This window comes from Mustelus asterias, unplaced genomic scaffold (assembly GCF_964213995.1).
Source record: "Mustelus asterias unplaced genomic scaffold, sMusAst1.hap1.1 HAP1_SCAFFOLD_401, whole genome shotgun sequence".
NCBI classification, from domain to species: domain Eukaryota; kingdom Metazoa; phylum Chordata; class Chondrichthyes; order Carcharhiniformes; family Triakidae; genus Mustelus; species Mustelus asterias.
This window is the reverse complement of record NW_027590356.1, coordinates 416-17,057: the sequence shown is the minus strand read 5'-3', so window position 1 is coordinate 17,057 and position 16,642 is coordinate 416. Positions and strand designations below refer to the sequence as shown.

Below are 16,642 nucleotides of genomic sequence, written 5' to 3'. Positions count from 1 at the left end.
GGTTGCTGTGGCAGGGTTGTGTGGTGTCGTGGTCACTGTTCTCCTGAAGGCTGGGTAGTTTGCTGCGGACAATGGTCTGTTTGAGGTTGTGCGGTTGTTTGAAGGCAAAAAATGGGGGTGTGGGGATGGCCTTGGCGAGATGTTCGTCTTCATCAATGACATGTTGAAGGCTCCGGAGGAGATGCCGTAGCTTCTCCGCTCTGGGGAAGTACTGGACGACGAAGGGTACTCTGTCCACCGTGTCCCGTGTTTGTCTTCTGAGGAGGTCGGTGCGGTTTTTCGCTGTGGCACGTCGGGACTGTCTATCGATGAGTCGAGCGCCATATCCTGTTCTTATGAGGGCGTCTTTCAGCGCCTGGAGGTGTCTGTTGCGATCCTCCTCATCCGAGCAGATCCTGTGTATTCGGAGGGCTTGTCCGTAGGGGATGGCTTCTTTAACGTGTTTAGGGTGGAAGCTGGAGAAGTGGAGCATCGTGAGGTTATCCGTGGGCTTGCGGTACAGTGAGGTGCTGAGGTGACCGTCCTTAATGGAGATGCGTGTGTCCAAGAATGCAACCAATTCCGGAGAGTAGTCCATGGTGAGTCTGACATCACCCAAGCACACTTCTTTAACCTGTGCCTAATGCTCCCTCCACTCACATTGTCCGGATCTTTAAGACCTGATCAGCTGTAAAGATTCGCATTCTAATCAGTATTCTGTAACTTGATTTTTGTGTCTCTGTGCCCTGTTTGAGAGCAGATATCCACTTCATCTGACGAAGGAGCAGCGCTCCAAAAGCTAATGGCATTTGCAACCAAATAAACCTGTTGGACTTTAACCTGTTGTTGTTAAAACTCTTACTGTGATTCACCCCAGTCCAATGCCGGCATCTCCACGTCTTGAATTACTGCAGTCCATGCTGTGAGTTGACCCATAATGTCGTTAGGGAGGGAATTCCAGGATTTTGAACTAGCAACTGCGAAGGAACGGCGATATATTTCCAAGTCAGGACGGTGAGCGACTTGGAGGTGGTGGTGTTCTCAAAGAAAATAACTTTTCGTTGGACTTCGTGTCACCACCCTCTGACGAAGCCATGCTGACTCTCCCTGATCAAGCTTTGCCTCTCCAAGTGGAGATGGATTCTCTGCTTCAGAAGTTTCTCCAATAGTTTCCCTGATGTGAGACTCACTGCTCTGTGATCCCCCGGTTTATCTCTACAACCCTTCTTGAATAGTGGAACCACATTAGCTGTTCTCCAGTCCTCCGGCACCTCCCCTGTGGCCAGAGAGGAAGTGAAAATTTGTGTCAGAGCCTCTGCAATCTCCTCCTTTGCCTCCCACAGCAGCCTGGGACACAATTCATCTGGACCTGGAGACTTATCCACTCTTAAGGCTGCCAACACCTCCAATACCTTGTCCTTCCCTATGTCAATTTGAGAAGAAAGCCTTTCATCCAGAAGGTGATGGGAATCAGAAACTCCCTGCCTGAGAGAGGCTGATAGAGACAGGAACTATCCACCAGCCCCTACACCCCCGCCCTATCTCTGTAACCTCCTCCAGCCCCTACACCCCCTCCCTATCTCTGTAACCTCCTCCAGCCCCTACACCCCCTCCCTATCTCTGTAACCTCCTCCAGCTCTGTACACCCCTCCATCTCTGTAACCTACTCCAGCCCCGACACCCCCTCCCTATCTCTGTAACCTCCTCCAGCCTCTACACCCCCTCCCTATCTCTGTAACTTCCTCCAGCTCCATACACCCCCCCCTATCTCTGTAACTTCCTCCAGCTCCATACACCCCCTTCCTATCTCTGCAACCTCCTCCAGCTCCATACACCCCCCTCCCTATCTCTGTAACCTCCTCCAGCCCCCTACACCCCCTCCCCATCTCTGTAACCTTCTCCAGCCCCTACACCCCCTCCCTATCTCTGTAACCTCCTCCAGCCTCTACACCCCCTCCCTATCTCTGTAACCTCCTCCAGCCCCTACACCCCCCTCCCTATCTCTGTAACCTCCTCCAGCCCCTGCACCCCCCTCCCTATCTCTGTAACCTCCTCCAGCCCCGACACCCCCTCCCTATCTCTGTAACCTCCTTCAGCCCCTACACCACCTCCTATCTCTGTAACCTCCTCCAGCCCCTACACCCCCTCCCTATCTCTGTAACCCCCTCCAGCCCCTACACCCCTCCCTATCTCTGTAACCTCCTCCAGCCCCTACACCCCCTCCCTATCTCTGTAACCTCCCCCAGCCCCTACACCCCCTCCCTATCTCTGTAACCTCCCCCAGCAGCTACACCCCCTCCCTATCTCCGTAACCTCCTCCAGCCCCCTACACCCCCTCCCTATCTCTGTAACCTCCTCCAGCCCCTACACCCCCCCATCTCTGTAACCTCCTCCAGCCCCCTAAACCCCTCCCTATCTTTGTAACCTCCTCCAGCCCCTACACCCGCCCCCCCCCCGATCTCTGTAACCTCCTCCAGCCCCTACGACCATCCCTGTCTCTGTAACCTCTTCCAGCCTCAACAACCTTCCTAACTCTGGAACCTCCTCCAACCCCTATAACCCCCATTCTCTGTAACTACCTCCAGCCCCCTACACCCCCTCCCTATCTCTGTAACGTCCACCAGTTCCTACACCCCCTCCCTATCTCTGTAACCTCCTCCAGCCCCTACACCCCCTCCCTATCTCTGTAACCTCCTCCAGCCCCTACACCCCTCCCTATCTCTGTAACCTCCTGCAGCCCTTACACCCCCTCCCTATCTCTAACCTCCTCCAGCCCCTACACCCCCTCCCTATCTCTGTAACCTCCTCCAGCCCCCTACACCCCCTCCCTATCTCTATAACCTCCTCCGGTCCCTACACCCCCTCCCTATCTCTATAACCTCCTCCGGTCCCTACACCCCCTCCCTATCTCTGTAACCTCCTCCAGCCCCTACACCCCTCCCTATCTCTGTAACCTCCTCCAGCCGCTACATCCCCTCCCTATCTCTGTAACCTCCTCCAGCCCCTGCACCCCCCTCCCTATCTCCGTAACCTCCTCCAGCCCCTACACCCCTCCCTATCTCTGTAACCTCCTCCAGCACCTACACCCCCTCCCTATCTCTGTAACCTCCTCCAGCCCCTACACCCCTCCCTATCTCTGTAACCTCCTCCAGCCGCTACATCCCCTATCTCCGTAACCTCCTCCAGCCCCTACACCCCTCCCTATCTCTGTAACCTCCTCCAGCCCCTACACCCCTCCCTATCTCTGTAACCTCCTACAGCCCCTACACCGCTCCCTATCTCAGTAACCTCTTCCAGCGCCAACAACCTTCCCATTCTCTGTAACCTCCTCCAGCCCCTACGCCCCTCCCTATCTCTGTAACCTCCTCCAGCCCCTACACCCCCTCCCTATCTCTGTAACCTCCCCCAGCCCCTACACCCCCTCCCTATCTCTGTAACCTCCCCCAGCCCCCTACACCCCCTCCCTATCTCTATAACCTCCTCCGGTCCCTACACCCCCTCCCTATCTCTAACCTCCTCCAGCCTCTACACCCCTTCCCTATCTCTGTAACCTCCTCCAGCCCCTACACCCCCTCCCTATCTCTGTAACCTCCTCCAGCCCCTACACCCCCTCCCTATCTCTCTAACCCCCTCCAGCCCCTACACCCCCTCCCTATCTCTGTAACCTCCTCCAGCCCCTACACTCCCTCCCTATCTCTCTAACCTCCTCCAGCCCCTACACACCCTCCCTATCTCTGTAACCCCCTCCAGCCCCTACACCCCCTCCCTATCTCTCTAACCCCCTCCGGCCCCTACACCCCCTCCCTATCTCTGTAACCTCCTCTAGCCCCTACACCCCTCCCTATCTCTGTAACCCCCTCCAGCCCTCCCTATCTCTAACCTCCTCCAGCCTCTACACCCCTTCCCTATCTCTGTAACCTCCTCCAGCCCCTACACCCCCTCCCTATCTCTGTAACCTCCTCCAGCCCCTACACCCCCTCCCTATCTCTCTAACCCCCTCCAGCCCCTACACCCCCTCCCCATCTCTGTAACCTCCTCCAGCCCCTACACCCCCTCCCTATCTCTGTAACATCCTCCAGCCCCTACACCCCTCCCTATTTCTGTAACCTCCTCCAGCCCCTACACCCCCTCCCTATCTCTGTAACATCCTCCTGCCCCTACACACCCTCCCTATCTCTGTAACCTCCTCCAGCCCCTACACCCCCTCCCTATCTCTGTAATCTCCTCCAGCCCCTCCACTCCTTCCCTATCTCTGTAACCTCCTCCAGCCCCTCCACTCCTTCCCTATCTCTGTAACCTCCTCCAGCCCCTACACACCCTCCCTATCTCTGTAACCTCCTCCAGCCCCTACACCCCCTCCCTATCTCTGTAATCTCCTCCAGCCCCTCCACTCCTTCCCTATCTCTGTAACCTCCTCCAGCCCCTACACCCCCTCCCTATCTCTGTAACCTCCTCCAGCCCCTACACCCCTGCCTATCTCTGTAACCTCCTCCAGCCCCTACACCCCCTCCCTATCCCTGCACCCTCCTCCAGCCCCTACACCCCCTCCCTATCTCTGTAACCTCCTCCAGCCCCTACACCCCCTCCCTATCTCTGTAACCCCCTCCAGCCCCTACACCCTCTCCCTATCTCTGTAACCTCCTCCAGCCCCTCCACTCCTTCCCTATCTCTGTAACCTCCTCCAGCCCCGACACCCCCTCCCTATCTCTGTAACCTCCTCCAGCCCCGACACCCCCTCCCTATCTCTGTAACCCCCTCCAGTCCCTACACCCCCTCCCTATCTCTGTAACCTCCTCCAGCCCCGACACCCCCTCCCTATCTCTGTAACCCCCTCCAGTCCCTACACCCCCTCCCTATCTCTGTAACCTCCTCCAGCCCCTACACCCCTGCCTATCTCTGTAACCTCCTCCAGCCCCTACACCCCCTCCCTATCTCTGTACCCTCCTCCAGCCCCTACACCCCCTCCCTATCTCTGTAACCTCCTCCAGCCCCTACACCCCCTCCCTATCTCTGTAACCTCCTCCAGCCCCGACACCCCCTCCCTATCTCTGTAACCTCCTCCAGCCCCGACACCCCCTCCCTATCTCTGTAACCTCCTCCAGCCCCGACACCCCCTCCCTATCTCTGTAACCCCCTCCAGTCCCTACACCCCCTCCCTATCTCTGTAACCCCCTCCAGCCCCCTACACTCCCTCCCTATCTCTGTAACCTCCTCCAGCCCCGACACCCCCTCCCTATCTCTGTAACCCCCTCCAGCCCCTACACCCCCTCCCTATCTCTGTAACCTCCTCCAGCCCCGACACCCCCTCCCTATCTCTGTAACCTCCTCCAGCCCCGACACCCCCTCCCTATCTCTGTAACCTCCTCCAGCCCCGACACCCCCTCCCTATCTCTGTAACCCCCTCCAGTCCCTACACCCCCTCCCTATCTCTGTAACCCCCTCCAGCCCCTACACCCTCTCCCTATCTCTGTAACCTCCTCCAGCCCCTATGACCACCCGAGATCTCTGCGCTCCTCCAATTCCGGCCTCCTGAGCATCCCCCGATTCCCATCGCTCCACCATTGGCGGCCGTGCCTTCAGCTGCCTGGGGGGGGTCCGGGGGGGGGGGTCCCTGAGCTCTGGAATTCCCTCCCAGAATCTCACTGCCTTGTGCGTTCCAACTTTTTAAGATCCTACTTAAAGACAACCCTGTTGACCAAGTTATTGCTCATCTATCCCTAATATCGCCTTATGCAACACCTTGTCATATTTTGTCTGCTTACATTCCTGTAAAGCATTTTGGATCATTTTACTCCCTCGAAGGTGCTATATAAATGCGAGTTTTTGTGAGTACACTAAACACGAGACAGTGAGTGTTTGGGCTGTAGACTCACCAGTCTGCCGGCTTTGACATCTGTCTGAGTCTAATGGACAGATTGAATACATGTCGAGGGTCCTAAACTGAGTGAATCATCAGTGCAGCCGACTCACTGAGAGCCACAGATCCCCATGGTCTAGTCCCGCTCTCCAAACTGCCTCCTGCAAATGGTGTCGGTGTGTGTCTGACAGCAGAGTCCCCAGAAAAAGGCTGCTTTCTGTTAGACTTTGTCAATAGGGGTCTGTTTCTTGTGGAGCAGCTGCCAACCCTCAAGCCACATCTATGAATGAAAAGGAGATTAGATGGCGACAGGAGTGTCCCTCCCTAAGCTTTGCGATGACTGATCTGCAGTGATACCAGCTGCATCAGTAATCAGCCTCACTCTTGTTGATTGCTGTCAATAATTTATTGCTAGTTCCTGTGGTGGGACTGAGAAACCCAGATTAATCAGGCAACAGAGAAGACATCTGTGTTCCTGGACACCCCCCCCGCCCCCCCTGCCCCTGCCACCCTCCTGTACCCAGGGATTCTCCCCCCCCCCCCCTCCTGTATCCAGGGACCCCCCATCTCCTGTATCCAGGGACCCCCCTCACCCTCCTGTACCCAGGGACGCCCCCCACCCTCCTGTACCCAGGGACCCCCCATCTCCTGTATCCAGGGACCCCCCTCACCCTCCTGTACCCAGGGACGCCCCCCACCCTCCTGTACCCAGGGACCCCCCATCTGCTGAATCCAGGGACCCCCCTCACCTTCCTGTACCCAGGGACCCCCCTCACCCTCCTGTACCCAGGGAGCTCTCCCCCACTCTCCTGTACCCGAGGACATCCCTCACCCTCCTGTACCCAGGGACGCCCCCCACTCTCCTGTACCCAGGGACCCCCCTCACCCCTCCTGTACCCAGGGACCTCTCCCCCACTCTCCTGTACCCGAGGACCTCCCTCTCTCCAATATCATCATCCTGTACACAGGTTCCCCCACCCCTCTCTACCCAGGGATCCCACCCACCTGTACCTGGGACCCCCCCCCCATCCCTCTGTACCTGGAGACTCCCACCCTCCTGTACCCAGGGACCCCCCATCTCCTGTACCCAGGGACCCCCCTCACCCTCCTGTACCCAAGGACCTCCCTCTCTCCAATATCATCATCCTGTAACCAGGTTTCCCCACCCCTCTCTACCCAGGGATCCCACCCACCTGTACCTGGGACCCCCCTCCATCCCTCTGTACCCGGAGACTCCCACCCTCCTGTACCCGGAGACTTCCACCCCCCTGTATCCGGGGACCCCCCACCCTCCTGTACCTTGGAACCCCACCTTTCTGTTCCTGGGGAACCCCCTCTCTTCTGTATCCCAGGATTCTCCACTCCTGTGCCCCATGCGACCGTGGGATTGTATTCACTGGAGTTTAGAAGAGTGAGAGGGGATCTCAGAGAAACTTATAAAATTCACACAGGGTTAGACAGGGTAGATTCAGAAAGAATGTTCCCGATGGTGGGGGGAGTCCAGAACTAGGGGTCATAGTTTGAGGATAAGGGGGAAACCTTTAGAACTGAGGTGAGGAGAAATTTCTTCACCCAGAGGGTGGTGAATGTGTGGAATTCACTCCCACAGAAAGTAGCTGAGGCCAAAACGTTGTGTGATTTCAGGAAGAAATCATATTTCGCTCTTGGGGCTAAAGGGATCGAGGGATATGGGGGGAAGGGGGAGATCAGGATATTGAATTCGATGATCAGCCATGATGATAATGAATGGCAGAGCAGGTTCGAAGGGCCGAATGGCCTACTCCTGCTTCTAGTTTCAATGGAAAGCAGGACAGTCAGGTGGAGTGTAGGCTTGTTGTTGTGGAGGGTGGAAGATTCGAGTCAGCTGGAGTTCACGTGAGACCGAGATACAGATTGAGCGCAGAAACTGGGGAGGTGGAGGCGTGAAATTGGACAGGGCGGGTAGGGCAGCAATTGTGATTGGAGACACTGGGCCCGAGGTGAGGGTGAGGGGGGGGGGGGGGGGAAGTTGACCCTGGAGGGGAGGTTGGGGGAGGAGGCTGGAGGGTTGGGAGGGGAGGTTGGGGGAGGAGGCTGGAGGGTTGGGAGGGGAGGTTGGGGGAGGAGGCTGGAGGGTTGGGAGGGGAGGTTGGGGGAGGAGGCTGGAGGGTTGGGAGGGGAGGTTGGGGGAGGAGGCTGGAGGGTTGGGAGGGGAGGTTGGGGGAGGAGGCTGGAGGGTTGGGAGGGGAGGTTGGGGGAGGAGGCTGGAGGGTTGGGAGGGGAGGTTGGGGGAGGAGGCTGGAGGGTTGGGAGGGGAGGTTGGGGGAGGAGCAGGGGAAGGATCAGGAGACTGGACAGAGAGTCGGCCTGGTGGTATCATGTTGCCCAGGTGGGGGTATGGGGAATACAGGGGCAGCAATAATGGTATCGTCCTCAACCTGTCATTCTTAGGAAAGTGTGAGCCAAGGCGACAGGATGACGGACGTGATAATCAACAGCTGCAAACCCTCAACCCAGGAACTGGGCCTCAAACACGATGAAAACAGACTTCCCTTCCAGGTATGAACGTCTGCCCGAGGCCCCTCTGGGATATGGGGGCACAGGCACGGTGCAGAGGGGGGGGGGGGAGTGGGAGTTGAGGGGTGCACCTGGTGTGGGACTGAGCGAGAATCAGGGAGGTGGAGGGAATTCGGGGAGTGGGGGGGATTCGGGGAGTGGGGGGGGATTCGGGGAGTGGGGGGGGATTCGGGGAGTGGGGGGGGATTCGGGGAGTGGGGGGGGATTCGGGGAGTGGGGGGGGATTCGGGGAGTGGGGGGGGATTCGGGGAGTGGGGGGGATTCGGGGAGTGGGGGGGATTCGGGGAGTGGGGGGGATTCGGGGAGTGGGGGGGATTCGGGGAGTGCCTGTACATATTCCTCCCCCATCTACCCACACACCCGGTTACTGTACACACACTCCCCATGTACCTACACACCCAGTTACAGTACACACACTCCTCATGTACCTACACACCCAGTTACAGTACACACACTCCCCATGTACCTACACACCCAGTTACAGTACACACACTCCCCATGTACCTACACAGCCAGTTACAGTACACACTCCCCATGTACCTACACACCCAGTTACAGTACACACTCCCCATGTACCTACACCCAGTTACTGTACACACACTCCCCATGTACCTACACCCAGTTACAGTACACACACTCCCCATGTACCTACACACCCAGTTACAGTACACACACTCCCCATGTACCTACACCCAGTTACTGTACACACACTCCCCATGTACCTACACACCCAGTTACAGTACACACTCCCCATGTACCTACACCCCCGTGTACCTTCAGACACCACCCACCTCACCTCCCTCAGCACCAGCCTCTGTATGTGGAGTTTAACATCTCATTAAAACACTGCAGTACTTTTCAAAAGTAGAATCTGAAGTTTGGATATTTTCTGTGCGTTGCTAATGGTAACATCTACAACAACACAAGACAATAAAATCCTCTCCTTGCCAGGGTTTAATTTCGATCTCTGTCTGACCTCAGCATTGTAACTACAGCTTTATTATTGTTCATTGATGGGGAAATGGTTACTGCCGCCCTGCTCAGCAGCATTCCCATTCCATTTGATAAAGTGGAGCTGAGCTGCTCCAGAACGGGACGGTTCATGTGTTCGGAATAATTGGTACAGCAAATATTCAAATCCAGACTGGGATCCAGAGCGGGACTGTACCTGTATTGAATCCAGAGTGGGATCCAGAGAGGGACTGTACCTGTATTGAATCCAGACTGGAATCCAGAGAGGGACTGTACCTGTATTGAATCCAGACTGGAATCCAGAGAGGGACTGTACCTGTATTGAATCCAGAGTGGGATCCAGAGCGGGACTGTACCTGTATTGAATCCAGACTGGAATCCAGAGAGGGACTGTACCTGTATTGAATCCAGAGTGGGATCCAGAGAGGGACTGTATCTGTATTGAATCCAGACTGGAATCCAGAGAGGGACTGTACCTGTATTGAATCCAGAGTGGAATCCAGAGAGGGACTGTACCTGTATTGAATCCAGACTGGAATCCAGAGAGGGACTGTACCTGTATTGAATCCAGAGTGGGTTCCAGAGCGGGACTGTACCTGTATTGAATCCAGACTGGAATCCAGAGAGGGACTGTACCTGTATTGAATCCAGAGTGGAATCCAGAGAGGGACTGTACCTGTATTGAATCCAGACTGGAATCCAGAGAGGGACTGTACCTGTATTGAATCCAGACTGGAATCCAGAGAGGGACTGTACCTGTATTGAATCCAGACTGGAATCCAGAGAGGGACTGTACCTGTATTGAATCCAGAGTGGGATCCAGAGAGGGACTGTACCTGTATTGAATCCAGAGAGGGATCCAGAGAGGGACTGTACCTGTATTGAATCCAGAGTGGGATCCAGAGAGGGACTGTACCTGTATTGAATCCAGAGAGGGATCCAGAGAGGGACTGTACCTGTATTGAATCCAGACTGGAATCCAGAGAGGGACTGTACCTGTATTGAATCCAGACTGGAATCCAGAGAGGGACTGTACCTGTATTGAATCCAGAGTGGGATCCAGAGCGGGACTGTACCTGTATTGAATCCAGACTGGAATCCAGAAAGCTTTTGAGATGCAACTTTTTCCATTCTTCCTGTTCTCACATGTCCTGGTAACTCCCATTCCTTTCGACACATCAGGATATTGCAGCTTTATAGGATGCAGCTTTATAGGACCCTGGTCAGACCCCACTTGGAGTACTGCGCGCAGTTCTGGTCACCTCATTACAGGAAAGATGTTGAAGCCATTGAAAGGGTGCAGAGGAGATTTACAAGGATGTTGCCTGGATTGGGGGGCATGCCTTATGAGGATAGGTTGAGGGAGCTTGGTCTCTTCTCCCTGGAGAGACGAAGGATGAGAGGTGACCTGATAGAGGTTTACAAGATGTTGAGAGGTCTGGATAGGGTAGACTCTCAGAGGCTATTTCCAAGGGCTGAAATGGTTGCTACGAGAGGACACAGGTTTAAGGTGCTGGGGGGTAGGTACAGAGGAGATGTCAGGGGTAAGTTTTTCACTCAGAGGGTGGTGGGTGAGTGGAATCGGCTGACGTCGGTGGTGGTGGAGGCAAACTCGTTGGGGTCTTTTAAGAGACTTCTGGATGAGTACATGGGATTTAATGGGATTGAGGGCTATAGATAGGCCTAGAGGTGGGGATGTGATCGGCGCAACTTGTGGGCCGGAGGGCCTGTTTGTGCTGTGGCTTTCTATGTTCTATGATAGATTCAGGCTTGGACAAATGGACCAGACTAGCCTCCATCGATATACACCTCGCCATAACCTCACTGAGCATTAATATTTTACCTATTCCCTATTGAGGTATTTGCAGCTCATACCCCTGCCGCTGTACACCCCTGCCGCTGTACACCCCTGCCGCTGTACACCCCTGCCGCTGTACACCCCTGCCGCTGTACACCCCTGCCGCTGTACACCCCTGCCGCTGTACACCCCTGCCGCTGTATACCCCTGCCGCTGTATACCCCTGCCGCTATATACCCCTGCCGCTGTACACCCCTGCCGCTGTATACCCCTGCCGCTATATACCCCTATTCATTCTCTCCTGAGGGAGTAGAGGTTAACAATGGGAGGGAGGTTTGAGGAAAATTGGGGAGCTGAGGTCAAGTGAGGGACACATGGCCCCAAGCCAACTGGGGAGGCATTGGTGTGAGTTCCAGAGCGCCAAAATAAATCTGGGTGCCGGCTGCTGCTCCGTCTTTCAGATTTTTCCCTGTCACAATGCTGCCTTATTATCTTCATTTCACTCATGTTTGTACGCACTGGCTTCTCTGGGCCAGTGACAGAACCAGCATCGGTACGCACTGGCTTCTCTGGGACAGTGACAGAACCAGCATCGGTACGCACTGGCTTCTCTGGGACAGTGACAGAACCAGCACCGGTACGCACTGGCTTCTCTGGGCCAGTGACAAAACCAGCACCGGTATGCACTGGCTTCTCTGGGACAGTGACAGAACCAGCACCGGTATGCACTGGCTTCTCTGGGGCAGTGACAGAACCAGCACTGGTACACACTGGCTTCTCTGGGACAGAACCACCACCGGTACACACTGGCTTCTCTGGGACAGAACCAGCACTGGAAGCACTGGCTTCTCTGGAACATTTCCAGCAAATGCTGGCGTGGGACTGACTCTGGGGTCTTGCAGCTCAGACGAGTTCACTCAGCAAGCCCAGACGCATAAAGCTGGGTTTAATATCTCACCTGGCTACTGGTTTTCAATAATGGAAGTTTCTCTCCTCTCTCTCCCCATCTCCATCTCCCTCTTTCATTCCCTCCCTCTTTCTCCCATGTCTCCCCCCACCACTTCTTTCACACCTTCTCTCCCTCCTCTTTCTTGCACCATTTCTCTGTATCCCCTCTCCTAGATCTTCCCCGATCCCTGCGATTCCTACGAGGGTCAGTGCAAACTCAAGGACCGCCTGCCCTCCATTGTGGTGGAACCGACTGACGTGAGTGAAGTGGAAAGTGGGGAGCTGCGCTGGCCTCCCGAGGAGTTCCTCATCACCGATCAGGGGGCAGAGGGAGAGGGGGGGATCCCCCAGTCTGGAGAGGGAGTCCAGGCGCAAAGTGAACCAGGTACACTGGCTTGGAAGGGGAAAGATGCTGATGTGCCTTGCGGGGGTGGAGCAAGGGGGGGGTGCAGAGGGAAGAGAGAGTGGTGGGCGGATTATGTCATGTGAAGGATGGCCACTTGAGGGTGAGGTAGGAGATGATTGATTGGGTGTGGGATGAGTGTGAGGTCGGAGTTGAGTGAGTGTGGGATGTGTGTGAGGTCGGAGTTGAGTGAGTTGGGATGTGTGTGAGGTCGGAGTTGAGTGAGTGTGGGATGAGTGTGAGGTAGGGGTTGACCCTGGAACACCTAGATAACAAAGACACCTATGTCAGACTCCTATTTATTGACCACAGCTCAGCCTTCAACACCATTATTCCTACAAAACTCATCTCCAAACTCTGTGGCCTGGGCCTCGGCTCCTCCCTCTGCGACTGGATCCTGAACTTCCCAACCCACAGACCACAATCAGTAAGGATAGGCAACAACACCTCCTCCACGATCATCCTCAACACCGGTGCCCCACACGGCTGTGTCCTCAGCCCCCTACTATACTCCTTATACGCCTATCACTGTGCGGCCAAATTCCCCTCCAACTCGATTTTCAAGTTTGCTGATGATACCACCGTAGTGGGTCGGATCTCAAACAATGATGAGACAGAGTACAGGAATGAGATAGAGAATCTGGTGAACTGGTGCGGCGCCAATAATCTCTCCCTCAATGTCAACAAAACGAAGGAGATTGTCATCGACTTCAGGAAGCGTAAAGGAGAACATGTCCCTGTCTACATCAACGGGGACGAAGTAGAAAGGGTCGAGAGCTTCAGGTTTTTAGGTGTCCAGATCACCAACAACCTGTCCTGGTCCCCCCATGCCGACACTATAGTTAAGAAAGCTCCACCAACGCCTCTACTTTCTCAGGAGTCTAAGGAATTTGGCATGTCCGCTCCAACTCTCACCAACTTTTACAGATGCACCACAGAAAGCATTCTTTCTGGTTGTATCACAGCTTGGTATGGGGCTCCTGCTCTGCCCAAGACCGCAAGGAACTACAAAAGATCGTGAATGAAGCCCAATCCATCACTCAAACCAGCCTCCCATCCATTGACTCTGTCTACACTTCCCGCTGCCTTGGGAAAAGCAGCCGGCATAATTAAGGACCCCACGCGCCCCGGACATTCTCTCTTCCACTTTCTTCCTTCGGGAAAAAGATACAAAAGTCTGAGGTCACGTAACATAGAAACATAGAAACATAGAAACCCTACAGTACAGAAAGAGGCCATTCGGCCCATCGAGTCTGCACATACCAACCGACTCAAGAACAGCTTCTTCCCTGCTGCTGTCAGACTTTTGAATGGACCTACCTCACATTGAGTTGATCTTTCTCTACACCCTAGCTATAACTGTAACACTATATTCTGCACCCTCTCCTTTCCTTCTCTATGAACGGTATGCTTTGTATAGCGCGCAAGAAACAATACTTTTCACTGTATGTTAATACATGTGACAGTAATAAATCAAATCAAATTTTGTAGACCTCTATCAGGTCTCCCCTCAGCCTCCGTCTTTCCAGTGAAAACAATCCTAGTTTATTCAAACTCTCCTCATTGCCTACACCCTCAAGACCAGGCAACATCCTGGTGAACCTTCTTTGCACTCTCTCCAAAGCTTCCACTTCTGGTAGTGTGGTGACCAGAACTGCAAACAAAACTCTAAACGCAGCCTAGCCAAGGTTTTATATAGCTGCAACATGATTTCCCAACTCCTGTACTCAATGCCCTGGCTGATGAAGGCGAGCATGCCATATGCCTCCTTAATCACCTTGGCCATCTGTGTTGCCACTTTTAGGGAACTGTGGCCCAGATCCCTCTGTAATGTTCCTAAGGGTTCTGCCATTTACAGTATAATTCACACCTAAATTTAATCCTCCAAAAATGCATCACCTCTGGATTAAACTCCATCTGCCATTTCTGTGCCCAAGTCTCCAGTCTATCTCTATCCTGTTGTATCCTCTGACAATCCCCGGCACTATCAGCAACTCCACCAATCTTTGTGTCATCCACAAATTTACTAATCAGGCCACCCACATTTTCCTCCAAATTATTTATATATACGACAAAAAGAGGTCCCAGCACTGATCCCTGCGGAACGCCACTAGCTACAGATCTCCATTCTGAAAAACACCCTTCCACCGCTACTCTCTGTCTTCTATAACCAAGTAAGAGTTTTAACAACACCAGGTTAAAGTCCAACAGGTTTATTTGGTAGCAAATACCATTAGCTTTCAGAGCGCTGCCCCTTCATCAGATGGAGTGGAAATCTGCTCACACTATCAGTAACCCCCACAGCTTGCCTCCTGGACTTGCAGAATCTCACTGGCTGTCCTGTCTGGAGACGATACACATCTCTTTAACCTGTGCTTAATGCTCCCTCCACCCACATTGTCTGTACCTTTAAGACCTGGCTGGCTGTAGAGATTCGCATTCTAATTAGTATTCTGTAACTTGATTTCTGTGTCTGTGCACTGTTTGAGAGCAGATATCCACTTCATCTGACGAAGGAGCAGCGCTCCGAAAGCTAATGGCATTTGCTACCAAATAAACCTGTTGGACTTTAACCTGGTGTTGTGAGACTTCTTACTGTGTTTACCCCAGTCCAACGCCAGCATCTCCTCTTCTATGACCAAGCCAGTTCTGTATCATCCAGCCAGCCCACCCCGAATCCTATGTGATTGTAGTTTTTCTACCAGTCTGCCACGGGGAACATTGTTGAAATCGAAGTTGATTGAGTGAGTGTGGGATGAGAGCGGGGTGTGGTGAGTGTGAGGTGTGGTGAGTGTGAGGTGTGGTGAGTGTGAGGTGGGTGAGTGTGAGGTGGGTGAGTGTGAGGTGGGTGAGTGTGGGGGGGTGTGTGTGAGTGTGTGTGTGAGGGTGAGTGTGGGAGTGTGAGGGTGAGCGTGGGAGAGTGAGGGGTGTGTGTCTGAGGGAGCTGTGAGAAGGGGCTGCATTTCCCAGTTACTGACCTTATCTCCTTTATAAACAGTATTAGCCGAGGCTCAGATGGAGCAGGAGCAGGAACAGGAGCAGGAACAGGAGCAGGAACAGGAGCAGGAACAGGAGCAGGAACAGGGGAAGCCAGAACAAGGACATAGTCCATTCTTCAGCAACTAGCTACTCCCAGTCGCAACGCTCGCATTGCTGGGAATCTGGGCCTTGTTTTTGACCCTCCAACGTGGTCAGACTTTGACAAACTTACCTCGCTGAATGATTTCTTTGGTCGAGATATGGAGAGAATTTTTACACAGTTTTTACTATTTGTCTGTCTGCGACGGAGCCTCGTCTGTCTGCGACGGAGCCTCGTCTGCCTGTCTGCGACGGAGCCTCGTCTGTCTGCGATGGAGCCTCGTCTGTCTGTCTGCAATGGAGCCACGTCTGTCTGCGACGGAGCCTCGTCTGCCTGTCTGCGACGGAGCCTCGTCTGTCTGCGACGGAGCCTCATCTGTCTGTCTGTGACGGAGCCTCGTCTGCCCGTCTGTGACGGAGCCGCGTCTGCCTGTCTGCGACGGAGCCCCGTCTGCCTGTCTGCGACGGAGCCCCGTCTGTCTGTCTGCAATGTCTCTCGCTTTGGGCTTTATGATGAGGTTTTGTGACTGAACGCAGCCTGGGTCAGGGTGGGTGGATGGGAGAACTTCAGTTCAATCTGTTACTCCAGATTTATTTTCATTCTGTGTAAAACTCGATCCATAATTCCAATCTTCTTCTTCCAGTGTATCGGGATTAAGTACAAACTTTTACACCAGTTCAAAGCATATCTTTCATCCTGTTTTATTAAAGCTACTTTTAGCTGTGGAGCCGGGATCGCACTCAATCTGTCAAACTATCCGACAGTCTGAATTAGACAGAAAAATATCCGCACACACACCCCCCCGCACACACACCCCCCCGCACACACACACCCCCCGCACACACACCCCCCCGCACAAACACCCCCGCACACACACCCCCCCCGCACACACACACACCCCCCCGCACACACACACCCCCCGCGCACACACACACCCCCGCCCACACACACCCCCCCCGCACACACACACCCCCGCCCACACACACCCCCCGCACACACACACCCCCCCCGCCCACACACCCCCGCGCACACACACACACCCCCGCGCAC

At 54.5% G+C, this 16,642-nt stretch overlaps 1 protein-coding gene across 2 annotated transcripts in view; it reads left to right on the top strand.

Annotated features, from left to right (window-relative positions):
- The window catches only part of LOC144486572 (protein LBH-like), a 40,589-nt gene extending 24,272 nt beyond the window's left edge, over nucleotides 1-16,317 (top strand). The window contains exons 2-5 of one of the 2 annotated variants that reach the window (XR_013496280.1): nucleotides 8,267-8,374; nucleotides 12,285-12,495; nucleotides 15,512-15,806; nucleotides 15,849-16,317. Coding sequence is in view for 1 of the 2 variants with exons in the window: in XM_078204628.1 (XP_078060754.1) it covers nucleotides 8,291-8,374; nucleotides 12,285-12,495; nucleotides 15,512-15,639 (423 nt within the window). In the remaining variant the exon portion in view is untranslated. Of the gene's footprint in view, nucleotides 1-8,266; nucleotides 8,375-12,284; nucleotides 12,496-15,511 lie in introns of both variants that reach the window. The other variant, XM_078204628.1, reaches the window with a different exon arrangement.
- Nucleotides 16,318-16,642: the final 325 nt, after the last annotated feature.